At 37.0% G+C, this 16,590-nt stretch overlaps 1 protein-coding gene across 4 annotated transcripts in view; it reads left to right on the top strand.

Annotated features, from left to right (window-relative positions):
- Osp (myosin phosphatase Rho interacting protein outspread) overlaps positions 1–16,368 on the top strand; it is a 164,107-nt gene extending 147,739 nt beyond the window's left edge. Inside the window, exons 5-17 of one of the 4 annotated variants that reach the window (XM_083107643.1) lie at positions 1,984–2,056; positions 2,765–3,328; positions 5,505–5,677; positions 6,001–6,141; positions 6,211–6,372; positions 6,678–6,850; positions 7,065–8,020; positions 8,159–8,315; positions 8,389–11,232; positions 11,312–11,603; positions 12,040–12,466; positions 13,988–14,143; positions 14,374–16,368. In XM_083107643.1, the coding sequence (XP_082963769.1) occupies positions 1,984–2,056; positions 2,765–3,328; positions 5,505–5,677; positions 6,001–6,141; positions 6,211–6,372; positions 6,678–6,850; positions 7,065–8,020; positions 8,159–8,315; positions 8,389–11,232; positions 11,312–11,603; positions 12,040–12,466; positions 13,988–14,143; positions 14,374–14,522 (6,267 nt within the window). In that variant the 3' untranslated portion in view covers positions 14,523–16,368. The remainder of the gene's footprint in view (positions 1–1,983; positions 2,057–2,764; positions 3,329–5,504; positions 5,678–6,000; positions 6,142–6,210; positions 6,373–6,677; positions 6,851–7,064; positions 8,021–8,158; positions 8,316–8,388; positions 11,233–11,311; positions 11,604–12,039; positions 12,467–13,987; positions 14,144–14,373) is intronic. The other 3 variants (XM_083107644.1, XM_083107645.1, XM_083107646.1) reach the window with 3 other exon arrangements.
- Positions 16,369–16,590: the final 222 nt, after the last annotated feature.

The following is a 16,590-nucleotide window of genomic DNA, read 5'->3' as shown; positions in this document are numbered from 1 at the left end:
ACTCTGTTAATTATGGCACGTCAATATGGGGTAACATCATGTTATAATAATTAAACAATTAAATACGCTGAATTCATATAAATCATCTTTTATTAATATCTCATCGAGATTATAATTCAGATCTTATAGCAATATTTATTTATATTTTATTTATTAATAATTACAAGAACTTGACTTATTAAAATACATGAAAGATAAACGATTTTTGCAATTTTAAATATTCCATGCAGCGGCTCGACAAAGCAATTATAAATTTGCAACGTTTCGTGCACGTCATGAATTGTAAAGCAGTTGTTAGAGTGCTCTGCGTGTCGATGATTTAAGGCTTACAGCGTGTCAAACACAAGTGTTTATGTCACGTGTATATGTGCGTGTCTTTGTTGCGTAACGTACAGTCGCGGACGACTTGTCGAGATGAAATTTGGACCGTATCAACGTTTTGCGCCGTAATTATTTAGCCTTCGATTGTCGACTAAATTGGTGTCCGCTCGCGCGAACCTTCCAATCAATCAGGCACCATAAATCGAACCGCTCAAAAGCTGTTCGTTACGCTGCTCGGAACTTTGTACCAATACCGCGAATTGCTCGGCCGCGAAATTACCTAAGACATGATCGATCGGCAAGCGGAGAAATATCTCTTCATTCGGTGCTTCTGGTACAAAATGCGAAACATGAGTTATTGCATCGTGACACGTGCGATATAACACACTATTGTATCGACGTCCTTCAAGAATAGATCTCATGGAAGGTATTTTATTTGTGAGATACATATGACATTTAAAAATCTATTCTCGAAATAAATTCCATACACGTTACGACATATCCTAATTTCCTTTCTTTTGTTTTCTCGTTGCAATATTTTTACTTGAATTAACCTTTTATTTAAATTACTTGTCGAAAATGTGGGAAAAATATTCTTCGAATTATCACAATCGAATTGTCTCAAGAACCATTAAAAGATATTAAAAAAAAAAAAAAATATATATATATATATCATTTTGTAAAGCCATGTGTTGTAAGTTATAATAAATTGTTACAACGCTCGTGCGTGTTAAAGATCATGTAATTCTCTTGCAAAAAGCATTCTTCTTCGTACTCAGTCTTTTTTGCGCGCATCCAAGAGGCAATAGCTCGATAATTATCTCTTCAGAGAACAGAATGGAGTGTTTTCTGCGCTTACGGGTTTCGCGTCGGCCACAATCGATCAATCGTCCTCGCGCGAATCGTTTAGGATCCCATCGAAGTCTCGTATTGTCCGTACGAGATTACATGGCTACACGCGCACGTTAATTCCGTTACGCAAGCAATGATCGATCGGCAAACGGCTACACCTCGTCGTCGTCGTCGTCGTCGTGGACCTGCTGGTGTAAACGAACGATTACATTACGAGGCCAAGGCAAGATGCATACGTGTATACGCGCGACATTTAGCGCGGTGAACGTGGAGGAAACGTTGCTCCCGCGTTATTTTCCATATTTTTTTGCAATTACTTCCCCTCCCTCTCCACCCCATTCTCTCCACTATCCTTGGAATCGCCACGTTGTTTGCGTAAAGAGGGCTCGATTACTTTGCACTTCGAGATGGCTTCGCGAAGTCGTACAGTCGTCGCAACTTCTTTTAATTGAAGATACGAGACGGTGCATAAAAACAATATTGTAATGCTAATTATATAAATAAAAGATATAGCATTTATTTTATACGTATAATTGATTATAATTGATTAACACTGAGTATCTCTTGGTTAAATTTGATTAAATATTTTTCATGAGATACATTCGTTTGCGTTTGCGAATCGTAATGTTTTTACGATTATGGCCGAAGATAAGCGTAATTATTCGCGCGGTTATTCGCGGATCGCTTTCCAGATCGATTATCCAATCAGCTGAGATCGTTAACGGCGAAAAGGAACGCTCGAGGATTTTAATAATAGAATCTGTGGAAATATTCCCAATTTCTTGACGATTTGCGTTCTGTGGTTTTCAGGGTCGGCATAAGCGAAATGCAACCTTCCCCGGCGGACAGACGACGATTCTGCAAGTTACGCCGACGATTCGAAGTGAGTATGTCTACTGCTCATGTTATGCAAATTTTACAGTAATATGCATGTATACGTAGATATGTCCACGCCAGTAGTTAACGATGGCGTAATTACTACCTCGCTTAGTCATTTCGCTCCGTGGAAAAGTAATATTGCACAGACAAGGGTCTTTTACGCAAGCAATTTGATGTAACGAGATGCGAAATGTGCAACAATTTAACCAGGCGTAGTAAACATGAGATGCGTGTGACAGAAGTGGATATAAATAATAAGCAGATAACGTTGGCGCGCGAAGAAGAAAGCAAATAACTTTTCATAATATATGTACTGTCTTTTACTGTCTACTTATTATCACTATCATCTTGTTATCTTTCAACAATGAAGTTCTCATTCCCTCTAATTACCTAATTAAATCTATCTCAATTATATATATTTTTCTGAGAAATTACAACAATTTAACTCGAGTCGAGTCACATACAATCCACAGTCATATTACTTCAATATGAATATTTTTATATGAATTTTATATGAATATTTTTTATATGTATTATATATATTAAATTTTTTTTCAAGTTTAGTGAAAAAGAAAAAGAATCTTTCTTTCTTAGAAAGAAAAATTGCTTAATTTTCTTTCATGGAGATTTTTACTCGCATTACATTTGATCATATAAATTCTTACAGAAGCTGAAATTCGAATTCTTAGAAAATTGAACTTGATCATCGCAGGTAACACGCCTAATCCACCGCGACCGCGCTTCAATAGCTGTCAATCAGAGCCGCGCAGCAGCGGGTGGATCCCGGAGACCGGTAACGGAACGTCAGATCTGTGCTCTTCCGTCTTCTCGTCGACGCCATCCTTGGTAACAACCAGCGTCTGCACCACTACTAGCAATAGCGTGCTGACCAACGGTAACACGGAGAGCGTCTCCGAGGTCAGGAGCAACTTGTCGCCCTTGCATACTGTGGCGTCCCTCGAGAATGGCACCAGCGGAAGCTACCTGACAACCGCGACAACGACGACAACGGCGTCGTTGAACGGCAGCATTTGCAGCACCGTTTATTCGACCACTTCGACAACCATCTCGAGCAGTGTCGCCTCGTTGGCCGACAAGCCGCCGATGATTCCCAACGACGGCGCGAGATCAACGAGCTATCGGGATCAACCTGCCAGCAGCGCGTCACCACCGACCCGAGACAAGCTCCGTGCCGAGGACAAGGCCAGGCGCAGGATGAATCAGCAGGGCGAACGAACCGCCGACACGACCGGCACGGCCTCCGGGGAGAAACTAGGTCGGTATATTCGATGAGACACAATTTCTTCGAGTATCCGGTGCCTTTGACAGATAAAACTGTCATTTGTACTTTGATATTTCTTTCACTCCGATTACACACGATGTATGCTCGATATTCTTCTGATTTTTGTTACGCGAAAGATTTTTGTTTACATTTCTCTGAATTTATTTATAAAATTATTTTTCGATTTGCACTTCTAGAATTTAAATTGTGAAATTAACATTTGATAAAATCTTAATAAGGTTAAACTATTAATGACAATCATTTTCAATCGCTCGTGATTTATTTTTCCGATTATATTGCTTTGTCAATTAAACTGGATATTCTTTAATGATATTATAATTAGAAATCTGATGATGTAGAAAGGTATATTACTGTGTTTGATCGTCCTATTTGGACTGATTTGCTTTGTGCTGTCGAGATTATTGAAATTGGAACATGGATGATTGATGATAAATAATTTATAAATAATATTAGGTATATATATCTATTTCTCATTTCTGAGATGTTTCAAGATAACATGAACGTTACATTAGAAGTAATAACTTTCAAGACGTTCGTCTCGCTTTGTCACGATTTACGTCAAAAGTTTTTCTTATTCTTAATAGTCGGATAAAACTAGTTTAGATACGGATGGAAACTAGGACGCTGCATTTTACATTCTCAATGACGATGATTTGTAATCCGCAAAAGAAGCAGCTGACGTATTAAGTACAGCTGACCTATTTTTTTTATTCTATATAATTGATTATAAACGCAATAATTTAAATAAATGTTAATTCGTATATAAAAAACTATATTAATGAAATTAGATACATTTCCAGGATACATTAGATAATTTCCATTAGAAATTAGATATATTTCCAGGAGAATTAATGATACAGCAAATTTCGAGATAGTACATATCATTTAAGAAAAAGTAATTTATTTGCGTACTTACCATTTTTAGAAAAATAATTTACTCGCAACACATGACAATCATGCAAAGTGGTTTTTTCTCGAGAAAAACCAGTTCCGCCACTACGCCTTTTCCCACGATTTTTAGACTCGAACCCCTTCGCCTATCGTTTTTTTCTCGATAAAATATCGGAAGTTCCAGGATATCAAGGCCCGATAGTATCCGGCGTAGTTGCGTAATTGCGTGCGCGCAATCGCGTAGGAAATCTGCGGTCGTTCGGCCGCTGTGCATTGCACCGCGATTCGTAGATTTCATTTAGATTGACGCCGACCGAACGACGGGATACTTTAGAAATTGCGTCGCGAAAAATCCGACCCAGGCATGCGAAATCCGCGGAATAGTCTCGCTAACGATTTACAGCGAACGCGGATTATTGAAACGCGTGCGTCTTATCGGAACGTCGGAATCACCAGGAGATTTAAACCGCAGATCGTCGATTAAAGCCGACTGAGGCTTTAATCGCATTCGATGAAAAATTTTAATGTAGAATTTATCTACGCGATTTATTAGCCACATCATTTTCTCATGAAAGTTCTCAAAAGAAAAATCCTCTTATTTTACTAATTTTAATTATTTAATTATAATTAAATATTTAATTGTACTTAATTTAGTATAATTAACATTGCTAATGCAGTTTTATATTTTCTTAAACTTTGATATAATTTAATACTTAATTGATTTGAGTTACATACTTTATTTCTCTTAATTTTTTAGTAATTTAATGTATCTCTTTCATAGAGATAAATTGTGATAATTTTTATACTCACAGCCATTAATATAACGATGACGTGTTTGATTTTGATATATTGCTAAGGTAAACAAAGAAGAAAGCGCGCAAGATAGTCTTTCACTTCTCTGATGCTTCCTGCAGCAAGAAGCAACCAGGTTATTAATTAGTCGGCAGTCAATTAATGTGGAGTGGTCGTTTGTCCGTGCCGGCGTCAGCGTGTTGGACGAAGGGCGCTCTTATAAGCGGAAAAGAAATTAATTAGTTAACTCGCCGACGTACCGAGGCGAATGTTTTGATAACGACAAACGCAGGAAGACGGCATAATAATTTCATGTGCGATGCTTGTTCTGTCCATGGAGAATTCTAAGTATTATAATTATAATTCATTCTGAACTACCGATATTAGATACGTGAGAAATGATGGAATAAATAATTAAATAATTAGATAAATTACGTTTTTAATATATTTTTTATATATTATACAGACGATGACGCGTGCCGAAGGATACTTTTGGAGCACGAGCGGGAAAGAGAAGGGAAGCTGCGGGATATAGCAGCGTCGTTAACGCAACCACGAGTGAGGAGAATCAAACCAAGAACTTCAGAACCAACTAGAGACGTCGTGGACGCGGTCAATGCGGCTCATCAAGATAAGCTTGTATGTAATGAAAAAATATATGGAAAATATTCATTAATCGTTAATTATACATCTTTCATTTTAACAGCCAATTAATCATTGCGTTATTTACAATATATTTATTTTCGGTTTTATAAAAATGCTTTATTTGATTTGCACTTTTTAATCTAATAACTTAAAAATTTTAATTAAAATAATAAATAATATTAATATAATAATAATTAAAATTTGATAAAGAAGAACAACGCGACATTTCTATGGATAATTATTAACAGTTGTACTAGTTTAAAATAAAAATATGATAATTCAATTATCATAATTGTGTTATGTTATGCGTCTCATAGATCAGAGGTGATCCCGACGGTTGCGGCCTAGATATTTCCGGCATCAGATACTCTCCCACTTTCGAACTGAGAGTTGATCTGCCGGCAGAGGACTTGTTGAACATCAAAAAGGGTTGGCTGATGAAGCAGGGATTGAATAAGGTGCGTCTCGTGTCTTCGCAAACGTAATCTCTCCTGTGCATTTCTTAAGAAATATATTCTTCTGTCTAGGAATGGAACAAGCACTGGTTTGTTCTAAGAGGCTGCGGACTAATGTATTATAGAGATCCCTGTGCAGAAGACAAAGGCATCATGGATGGTGTTATAGACCTCAACACTGTCACCGCGGTTACACCTTTACAGGTCGCGCGAAATTATGGATTTCAAACTGTCGTGAGTAATCATATTATAATTACGAAATACAATAATCATGTTTGCGAAAATATTAACATTTTCCAAAAATAACCGTGCTTGTAATCTGCTTTATAATATTATATAATTTTATAATTAATTATTTATATATATTATTATAATCTAATGTAACTTTCTTTTTTAAAAAATTGAGAAAATTAATCTCAAAACAGAAAGAATATTTTGAAATTAAATTTATATCATCTTTTTTTTAAATAAAAAAAATTAATTAAACGTATTCTTTACTCGAAATAAAATTACATATTTATTGCTTTGGTTTTCGATAGGCTTGGGATGATAGGGGCAACACAGTGTTATCAGCAGTGACTGCCGGTATCAGGTCCAGTTGGATGTCGGCTATCAAAAGAGCGGCCAACTTACCTGATCCTGATAGTAACATGGATTCTCTTACCGTTTGTTCAGACACTCAGCAAGAAACAAATCCACAATCGCCTACTACGTGAGTACTATTACAGAATTTTTTAATATAACTTATATAACAAAATCAATCGAATGAAATGCCTTAGATCAATAAAATAAAAAATTAAAAATATTAAAAATAGAATCACATATTATAATATAGTTTTTATAAAATGAACAAAATCTTCTATTAATATTTTTTTTTAAATAACACCCACATACATATAATATATTGTATCTGTCTTATATTGTAGATCCATCGTGGATCGTGAAAGAGACTCTGTCGTACCTTCGACATCCATCACGCCTAGATCGGTTCTGTTTTCATCTGACGAGGAATATAGAACTGCTTCCGAGGGTGGACGAAGAGAATCTGGCGATTGGTCGGAGATGCCAGTATCGCCACCACTCGTGAGGAACGGCGATTGGCCTATTGCGCTCAAAGGTTCTAGTTGGTCGGATTCGGCAAATCATGAATGGTCGGAACTGCCACCATCGCCACCGTTAACGAGAACTGCGTTATCCAGGGTGAAAGCTCGATCTAGATCGAGTTCTAGATCGAGAGTCTACAAGAGAAGCCGAAGTTCGCCTCCAAGTTCGCGAAGAAGCACTCTAGATAGTGTGAGATCCGAAGATTTAATGATGGCTTGTTGCGAACTTGGCGAAGATGAGGAACAAAATAATGGTCACTTGCAGAGTAACAGTTGCCTTTCAAGTGCTAACGACAGTCCTCTGATTGTCGAGCTTTTGGAGAATCAGGTATCGCTTCTGCGTGATCAGCTGGATCAGAATCAGTCCCATCCGAATACGTTACTAGTCATTGTCGAACGTCAAGAAAATGAAATCGAGAGTTTGAAGTCGCAATTAAACGCGGCGCGAACAGATATCGCAAACGCAGAAAAAGAGCTATCTAGACTAAGACAGCAAAAGGCCGAGGCGTCCATTAGAGAGAAACAAGTAGAAGAACTGTTAAATACGATACAGAGGACCGAGCAGCAAAGAAATAAGGATTTGGACGACTTGGAAAAGATGAAAAAGATGTATAATAGGGATAAGGAAGTTTTAGAATGCAAACTATTGGAGACAGAAGCTATCTTGAGGGAGACGACAGAGAGATGCGAAATGCTTACGAACGAATTGACATCGAGTCATAGAACTGTCGAGCATTTGCAGGCTGAAATAACAACTCTCAGCGATAGATTATCTCAAGGTAAATATATATTTACAAGATTCACAATGAATCTACAATATATTTACTTTTTTTAAAATAAACGATTTCATATTTACTTTAAGAATTTAAATAATTTTTGATTGATACATTATTTTCTAAATATTTATTACTCTCTAGGTATTGAAGAAAATGAACGGCTTTACAATAGAGTAAGGGAAATGGAAGAAAAAAATGGATTCTCCGTTTCGAGAGAACGTGGGAGAAGCTTTGACTCGCTTAGCGATTTAACCAATATCGAGTTGGATTTAGATTTGACTGCATTGGATAAAGAAAGGTAAATACATATAGTAAAATAGTAATGTATTATAAATAGATTAACCATATTTATAATAATTTTTTTATGATAGGGTTATGGAAGAGTATGACGAGTTACGGAGCCGTTTTGAGAAAGCTGTCATGGAAATTCGAGCTATGAGAAAAGAGCTGCGAGAAGCTCACGCTACACAGGATGATTTGGAATTAGAAATCTTTGCTCATAAACAAGATGCAATTAGCGTCAGTGAGAGCAATCAGGCGCAGATTCAGCTAATGGCAGCGAGAATTCAGGATCTGACTAACAAGTTAGCCGCTAGTGAAAAGCAAGTTAGGACATTAAGGCAAAAGCTGACAAAAGCTGAAAGTAGAGATAAGAGAAGATCGCTCTCTCTCAAAGGAAGAGAATCTTTCCAGATTTCTCAGGAGGTAGAGGATAAATTATTGGATCTAGAAAATAAGATCTGTGCTATAGAGAAGGGTAAGAGTATCAGCGCTCCCGTTTCGGTAACCAATAGCTCGAAGGAATCGAGTCCTAATCTGAAAAAGGAGAAGAAACGAGAAAGCAAGAATTTGGATCGTACTAAACTGCGAAGAAAATCTTTAGATAGCGCGACAAGCTCTGAACCAATGAAAGTGTTGATTAGATTGAGCACTTTAGAAACAAAAATAGCAAACGTCGCTGAGACTATGGTCAGCGATGCGGAAAAAGATTCCAGTGAATGCAGCGAGGTCAGCGGATCTTCCGAGATATCTTTGGAGGTGCTGGCAAGGCTGAAGAAACTGGAGAGAGTAGTATCGAAATCAAAGCGACGATTAGAAAAATGTCTCGGTTCGACACAAGCGGAAGATAAAGCCGAGAAATGTTTACGCGATGTGAATGAAATATTGGACTCGTGCTTAGAATGTAAGAAGAACCAAGCTAGCGCTCAAGTCATCGAGTCAGTAGGAGTAGTGGTATCTAGGCTAGAAATTATACTTAAGGATAAACTGAGCGAACTCACGAAGAGACGGCAGTCGCTGGCGCAGGAAGGTCGATTGGACGAGAGGGAAAAAATGAAGCTCATTGCCGAGAGAATAGCATTCGAGTCCGTCATCCTGCGACAGATAAAGTGCGCGTTGAGTCGCACAACAGATAAAAGCGCCGTTCTGAGTGAATTGGTCGAAACTAGTCAGCTTGCCTCAAGCTTAAAGCGTAAGATTCAAGGAACTAAGCCCAAAACGTACCAAAATACGAATTATATTCAGTATCTTACTAAGGTGTTAGCTAATAAGTTAGTATTGGTAGGACATGTTTCTACATTGACGGAAACATCGAAGGAGATTAATGCGGCTCGTAGCGAAAGTTTGAATTTTTTACTGCAGAAGCAGCGAGAAATCAACGAGATTATGCGAAAATACAAAGACACAAAGCTACAACAACTTGCGGAAGTTCTTGCTGTTGAAACGTTGAGTCTGTCTGAACAAGAGGATCTCGCGGGCAAACAAATTAGCGGGTCAAATAAAAAACTGCTCGAGGATAGGCGTATTCGCGAAGCATGGGCTTTAGCGCAAGAGACGGTGAGTAAGGAGCTTGTGCAAGCCGAAGTATCTCATGTTATTATGCGTTACGGTCAACTGTACGAGCAAAATATCACTTCGATCACAGATACTTGTCTTAGCTTTGACAGCACGGACAATATCAGATTAGAATCGTGGGTAGACGCGGCGCAAGCGCGACTGCGCCAAGAAATGGAAGTTTCTATCCACGAGCTATCGGAAGCTTATGAGGAATGTTTACGTACGTTGAAGAAGAACAAGTTGGCGGTGATTGATTCTAAACATGAATCCCGTCAACTGCTAACGGACTACGCTGACGTGATTGCGCACAAAGCTTTAATAGACTCCAGAATCGCCCTTCTCCAGGAAACCACGCGGCAATCAATCACGACATTACCTGGAGAGACTTTCGTATCTAGTCTTATTCGAAATGAAGAGGTCATTTCCTGTTTAACGAATGACGAAGGATGCGACTTCCAAAGCAATCCGATCCTCGATGCGGAATATAGTTACCTTTATCAGCGATTGATTAAGGAATGTGAGGACAAAATATCCGGGAAAAAAGAGTCGAAGGATCAGCTCAAGAATATCAGTCAGTCGTTATTTTATTTGGAAGAGGATCTAGCCGAACTCAGCAAATGCGTAAGAGACAAAGCGGGAGTGAATATTGACAATATTGTTTGGCCCAAATCGGCAAGCAACACTACAGATTGGTCTAGCGTTTGCGAGAAGTGCTTGCACTTACGGGAACAAATAAGGAAGCTGGGTGATTACATAAATAACATGTCGTGTCAGACATGTAATCAACTGCAGGAAACTCTTCAAAAAATAACTACTGAGCACAATAAAGAACTGGAGATGCTCAAGCGCAATCAAGAAAAAGATTTAATGGATATCAAGGGCGAATTGGATAGTCAACGACAATCTTTGACGACCCAATACGAGCAAGAGGCAGCTAGTTTACGCGAGAGAGCCAGAAAACTGGAGCATCGTCTCAACGCGATGGATTCGGAACATTCGGCTCATGTAAACGAATTAAGAGCCGCCTATCAACGATCGATAAGCGCCGAATTGGACACCGACGCCGAGACGCGAAAGCGGTACAAGGAGGAGATCAAGCAATTACGGGTGTTATGCGAGAAGGGTTTATTAGCTATGGAGAATTCGCATAGACGTATCATCGCCGAGATGGAGGAAAAGCATCGACAAGAATTGGAGAGTTTGAGAGTCGAGAAAGAACAAGCTCTTTCCGAAGAGACGCAAGCGACTCTGGCTGCATTGGACGCCATGAGAAAAGCGCACGAACACGAAGTGCAAAAGGAAATCGCCAAATTCAAGCAGGAATTTATCAAGCAAATGCAAGCGCGTGAAGATATCGGAGTGCTACACAAGGAACACGAGTATGGAAAAATATCAATTCAACACTAACTACTGCGAATAAATTTATGGTAAAAGTAATTTATTATTTATTTCTTACAGGGAAGAAATGGAAGAGATAAAGCAAGAAATTCTTTCCTTGTCGGCCAAGTATTCGTCAAAGTGCGTGGAATCTGCCGCATTGGAGGAGAAAGTGGGCAATCTATCCAAACAACTCGCCCAGGCCCAACAACACATTATGCAACTGGATGCGAGAAATAAACAATTAAGAGCACATCTAGTACTGGAGACAAATGACAGCGGTATCAATGATACCATACAAATTCTGAGAGGTAGGGACAAGGAGATCACTGAACCGAGGGAAGAGATACATCGATTGCAACAACAATTTAAGGTACGACGGTTCCGCGGCTAGAAAAAGTTTATCATTTAGGAAAAGTATATGTGATTAACACACTTATGTATACTACTTAATTGATTAACTCTTTGCTGCAATTACATATTATGGTGTTTCGCCTGACGAGCTTGTCGCACTTTGACGAAATTTTTGTATCAGTATCTTAATCGATCAAATAAAAACCCTGCGCTTCTCATTAATCTTTCCCCTCATTGTTTCTATTTGTTCGAATTTATTTAGTTTGCACATAATATCAGATCGTGTTTGATAAACATCCGATTTGAACCCGACTATCGTAAATACCATAACTGATGTAATTGTAATTCAGTAAGATACAATTTAAGCGATTTGACTTAGTATTTAACCACATTCCCCCTCCCCCCACGCTCACCCATTAGCCGCATTGACGCAATTTTCGATATTTCACTAACAGCATGGGGACACCCCTCGTGAATCGTCCGGCGTGCCATCGAAAGCCGCTCTATCGCTAGATTACTCGCCCGCCTACTCGCCGCAACGCCTCAGAGATAGTCAAAGTGGCGATGAACAGAAATTAATGAGCGAACGAAATCTAAAAGGGGCGAACACCCTATCCAACGTGTTACAAAAACGATCCGTGTCGATGGATCGGCCTCAGAGCGCATTCTCATACAAACTCGAGCGCGTAAAGTCGGTTTCGTTGCCGTATTCGAGTAGTTTGATAACCAGGCCGGCGAGTAGTGCCAGCGTTTCCGGCTCACATTTTGATGGAAAAGAGCCGGTGAGCTTAGAACAAAAGGGTCAGGAACGTAACGTTCGTCTGGGTTCGCCATTATGGGACAGCTTGAGACCGAGGAGCGGCCTGCCTCATCAATATCAAGGTACAGGAGAGAGATGAATACTAACAAGAGAAAGAGAGAGAAGGAAAGAGGGCGAAATCTGCGGTGATGGAATGCGTTATCGGTCGAGTGGGAAATATGGCTTTTGTAAAATATTATATATTGATGGAATCGTAGTGTTATTGTCGATGATGTTATTATTATTATATAACGCATTTTACACAGCACTCGATTCGGAGATTTTTACTTGAAACAATTTTTAGTATATAACTAAAAAAGCCGTTGTTTTTTTATATAATAACAAAATAGAGCGCAAGAATCAAACAAGGCTTTTTCCACGTTCGATTGTTACTAGCTTGCGGAGGCAAAATATGAGATTAACATGTGCTTTATGCAAATTAACCGCGCTTTTAAGATATTAACATAATTAGGATCTTATTAACTAACGTAAAGACTGCGAATGTATCTCCTCCTTAGTAACATAAATATATAGCTGTGCAATATTTATCAAAAAATGCGATAATTGTTAATTTGTAACTTAGATTGTTAATTTGAAAGCTTATTCGTATATGGCATGTATTTATATATAAATTTAAATTTATTGCGACAATATTGTTATTTATTGTACTAATTTCTTTGAGAGAAAGATAGACAAAATTAGCGATTAATTAACCTTAATTCGTCATTTATAATTTATACTGACGTCAAAAATGTGCCTATACTAATTAACTAGTATGAATTATATACGATTATGCTATGCTTATCTAACACTGGTTATTTGCTAACACAAACTATGTCTATGTGCAATAATCTGCGATATAATCTTGTCTTACCATGGTAACGCTATATGCTATAAATGTCTACTTTATTATATAAAAATAATAATTAGCTATGTATCGTATATATAACATGCTAAAGATATACAGGTGATGTGCAAGTTATATGTTGATGTGAAAATTGTCATGTTTGCATACCATAATTTTTACGAAGTTTAACGATCTTAATGATTAAAATAGGTAATTAATTGCTTCTTTCAATTACAAATTTAATTATTAACGCATCTTCAACTAAAAATATTGTAATGTACATTGGTCTAGTTATAACATAATTATTTGAATGATCAAGTTAAACAGCGAATTTAATTAATAATTTGAAATTTTTTTACAATCTTAACATTCGGGAAGAGAAATATATATACATATACATACATATATTTTTTTCAAAATTATATATGTATATATATATGTATATATATTTGGGAAAAACGCAGACGTCTAAATTAAGTTCAGAAAAGATCTAGTAAATCTGAAGAAGGTATTAGTAAGAATTATAATAAATCCTTTACACACGATTCCAGAAATAATCAAAAACATTAGACACAAAAGTATTACACGATATATTTTGTAGCGATTGAGAACTCGCAGTTTTAATGTTTCTCACTATATTTTCGTAACAATATGATACTCGATATTGTCTATGCGAAAGACACGGATACATACAACGACGATATACGACAATATGCATAAACTATAACAATATCTCGGCAATTATTTGGAATGCAAGGTGGCACAACAACAGAGATGCGAGTCGGCAGTGGCTCCTGGCAGGAGAGTAAACAGAATGAAAAGCAACAACACCAACCGGAGGCATACACCCTCCGTGCCGACGCTCGTAACACATCCCGCCTCACCCCGGAACCCGCAGCTCTCTCCGTTGCAGGTCCGTTTTGCATTTTTTGTTGCTTCGTTACCTTAATCGTATCGTTTTGTTCGCTCTTTGCTTTTGCGTTTATGGCATCTTTACATTTTGTACGAATCGCATTTTGTCTGCTAGTTCGTGTGCGACACTTATTAATTTTTGTGTTTACATACGCTTTATATGCTTGAAAGATCATTATAATTATGAATAATATATAGCGCAAATCGTTGTCATATATGTATATGTTATAGAGTTGATGAGGTCTCCAGCAATGAGGTGGTCCAGCAGAAGTTGTCGCAGCCTGCCTCCGACACCCACACCGAGTTACCATCATCCACTTCACCCTCCTCTACCCGCCGTAGGCATGGTTGCCGAGAGAAAAAAGCGTTTCGAGCTTTAATTCTGATTTCTTCGTTTTTTGTATACTTTGAAAGTAACAAAATTAAAAACGATTGACTTTTCCCGAATATTGCACATACAGAAATAATCTAAATGATTATTCTTGATATATCTAGAGGAAACAAAATTGAAGCAACCCGAACAATAAAATGTATCGCTACTATTTATAATATTAAAAAAGAAGAAAATTTCGTGCGGTATGCGCTTCTTGGCTCTGAAATTGCAAGAGTGAGTATTTTGATATCACTCAATTCATGGACCAATAAAAATAATATCTTTAAAATCGTTCCACGCGAAAGACCATTTGGACAAAACCATATCTATGGATCCACGAAGCGTGTGAATCGTAGTTCCACCACTGCCATAGAATCATGTAAAGCTCAAAAGATTTTTGATGGACCAAAGTCGAAATGCCGGTCGTGCTCGTCGTGTTAATATTGAACATGTTTATCAGGTAAACATGATTCAATAGCCGAAACGAGTTCCGATTATTAGGAGAGGGTAGATTCTATTCCCCCTCTTTCCCTTTCACAATATGAAAAGGCGTAACGCTGAGAGTTCATCACGGACCTATCGATCGCGATAGGTCGTTTTTGACAGAATTTTTCCCGAGAAAAAAATTTTGCTAAACGTGTTTACTCACGCCGCGCCGTTTTGCGAGCGGCTGTTCTTTGATATGCATTTAGATTTTGATAAAGGGTTTTTTTTACCGTAGGTTGCGAGTAGTCCTTTTGCTACGATTGACTTTTCACGAATATCGACTTTAAAATGCATATTTTGGGGCATTATTTATCGCAAAACGCTTTACGCGCGAAACTTTCCACATATATACCCTTTGGTGCTAAAAATAAACGTATGAATTACGAGAAAAAAAAAACGTGTATTACGAATCATGTATACAATCATTGTAATAGCCTATTATAATATAGCGTAGAAAATCATCATGTAAAACTGTGTAAGATTAAGAGTAAATTTATCAGGTTCTCCCGATTTTCGTGAAATTTGCAAAATTGATCAAGCACATTCAATAACGTCAAATTAATCCTACTTTGCACTTATTATCAAAGAAGATTAAATGCTAAGAGTATTAATATTTAAATGTTTAAATATTGAATATTATTACATTCTCGTAATTCTGAAAGTAATTTGTTGAATATGTTTGCCAAGTTAAACAAAAATATTCGATTTTATACTGGTTAAATTTGACTCTATTTATTGTACGCCTGTTTCCAGAAGAGATCCCGTTGAATTTGTTATCTTTTGAGACGTAAGTAGTTTATGTTATGCAATTCTGATTATTAAGGAAAAGATATTTCTCAAATACATCTCAGTTGAAACAATATAAAAGAAAGGGGAAAGATTTTTTAGTTTGTTATTCGAGAACACATACACACACACACACAAAGAGATCGTTTCTTGTTTCTCACTCTTGTTATGTATAGATTTTGCACATAATACGGCGTTATGGCATTGCACTGTGTATTATCGCATTTTCTCATTATGTAAATGTTTTCAGATTGTAATCATTTGATGTTAATATTGTATAGTTTATGATGTTTTATTATGGATTAAGAAAATATAAATAGAAAATAATTCCTCTCTTCCCTTCTTCCCTATATTATATATATATGAATTGTTTATATATATATATATTACTATTGTATTCTATATTATATATTATTGCGATTCGTTCCAGTGATTCGCTTGATATTAAGATGAATATTAAAAACTTCGATTTTCTCTTATGTAGAGTAATTACTCAGGATTGTTTAACATTTATAATATATTATGCTATTGTATTTGTATGATAATTTATAACACGTTTGAAATAAAACACAATAACCATGAACATTCATTAGACAAAGTGAATTATTTTATTTCTTAAATTTTATATCTACAAGCGTCAATTAAATATATTGATTTGATATCTTGCTTCTTTTGATTCAAAAATTCACATTATATTGAATTTGATCTTCTTTCACTAGAAAATTTCTAAGAAAGTATCCATAAAAATTAGTATAAGATTTTGGATTTTGATAAGCTTTGTCATATTGTTATAATTCTTATAT

The sequence above is a fragment of the Camponotus vicinus genome, unplaced genomic scaffold, assembly GCF_025532165.1.
Source record: "Camponotus vicinus isolate PSW18456_S1 unplaced genomic scaffold, iyCamVici1.0 SCAF_9, whole genome shotgun sequence".
NCBI lineage: Eukaryota > Metazoa > Arthropoda > Insecta > Hymenoptera > Formicidae > Camponotus > Camponotus vicinus.
The sequence above is the reverse complement of the archived record's forward strand: the minus strand, read 5'-3'. Positions and strand labels throughout refer to the sequence as shown.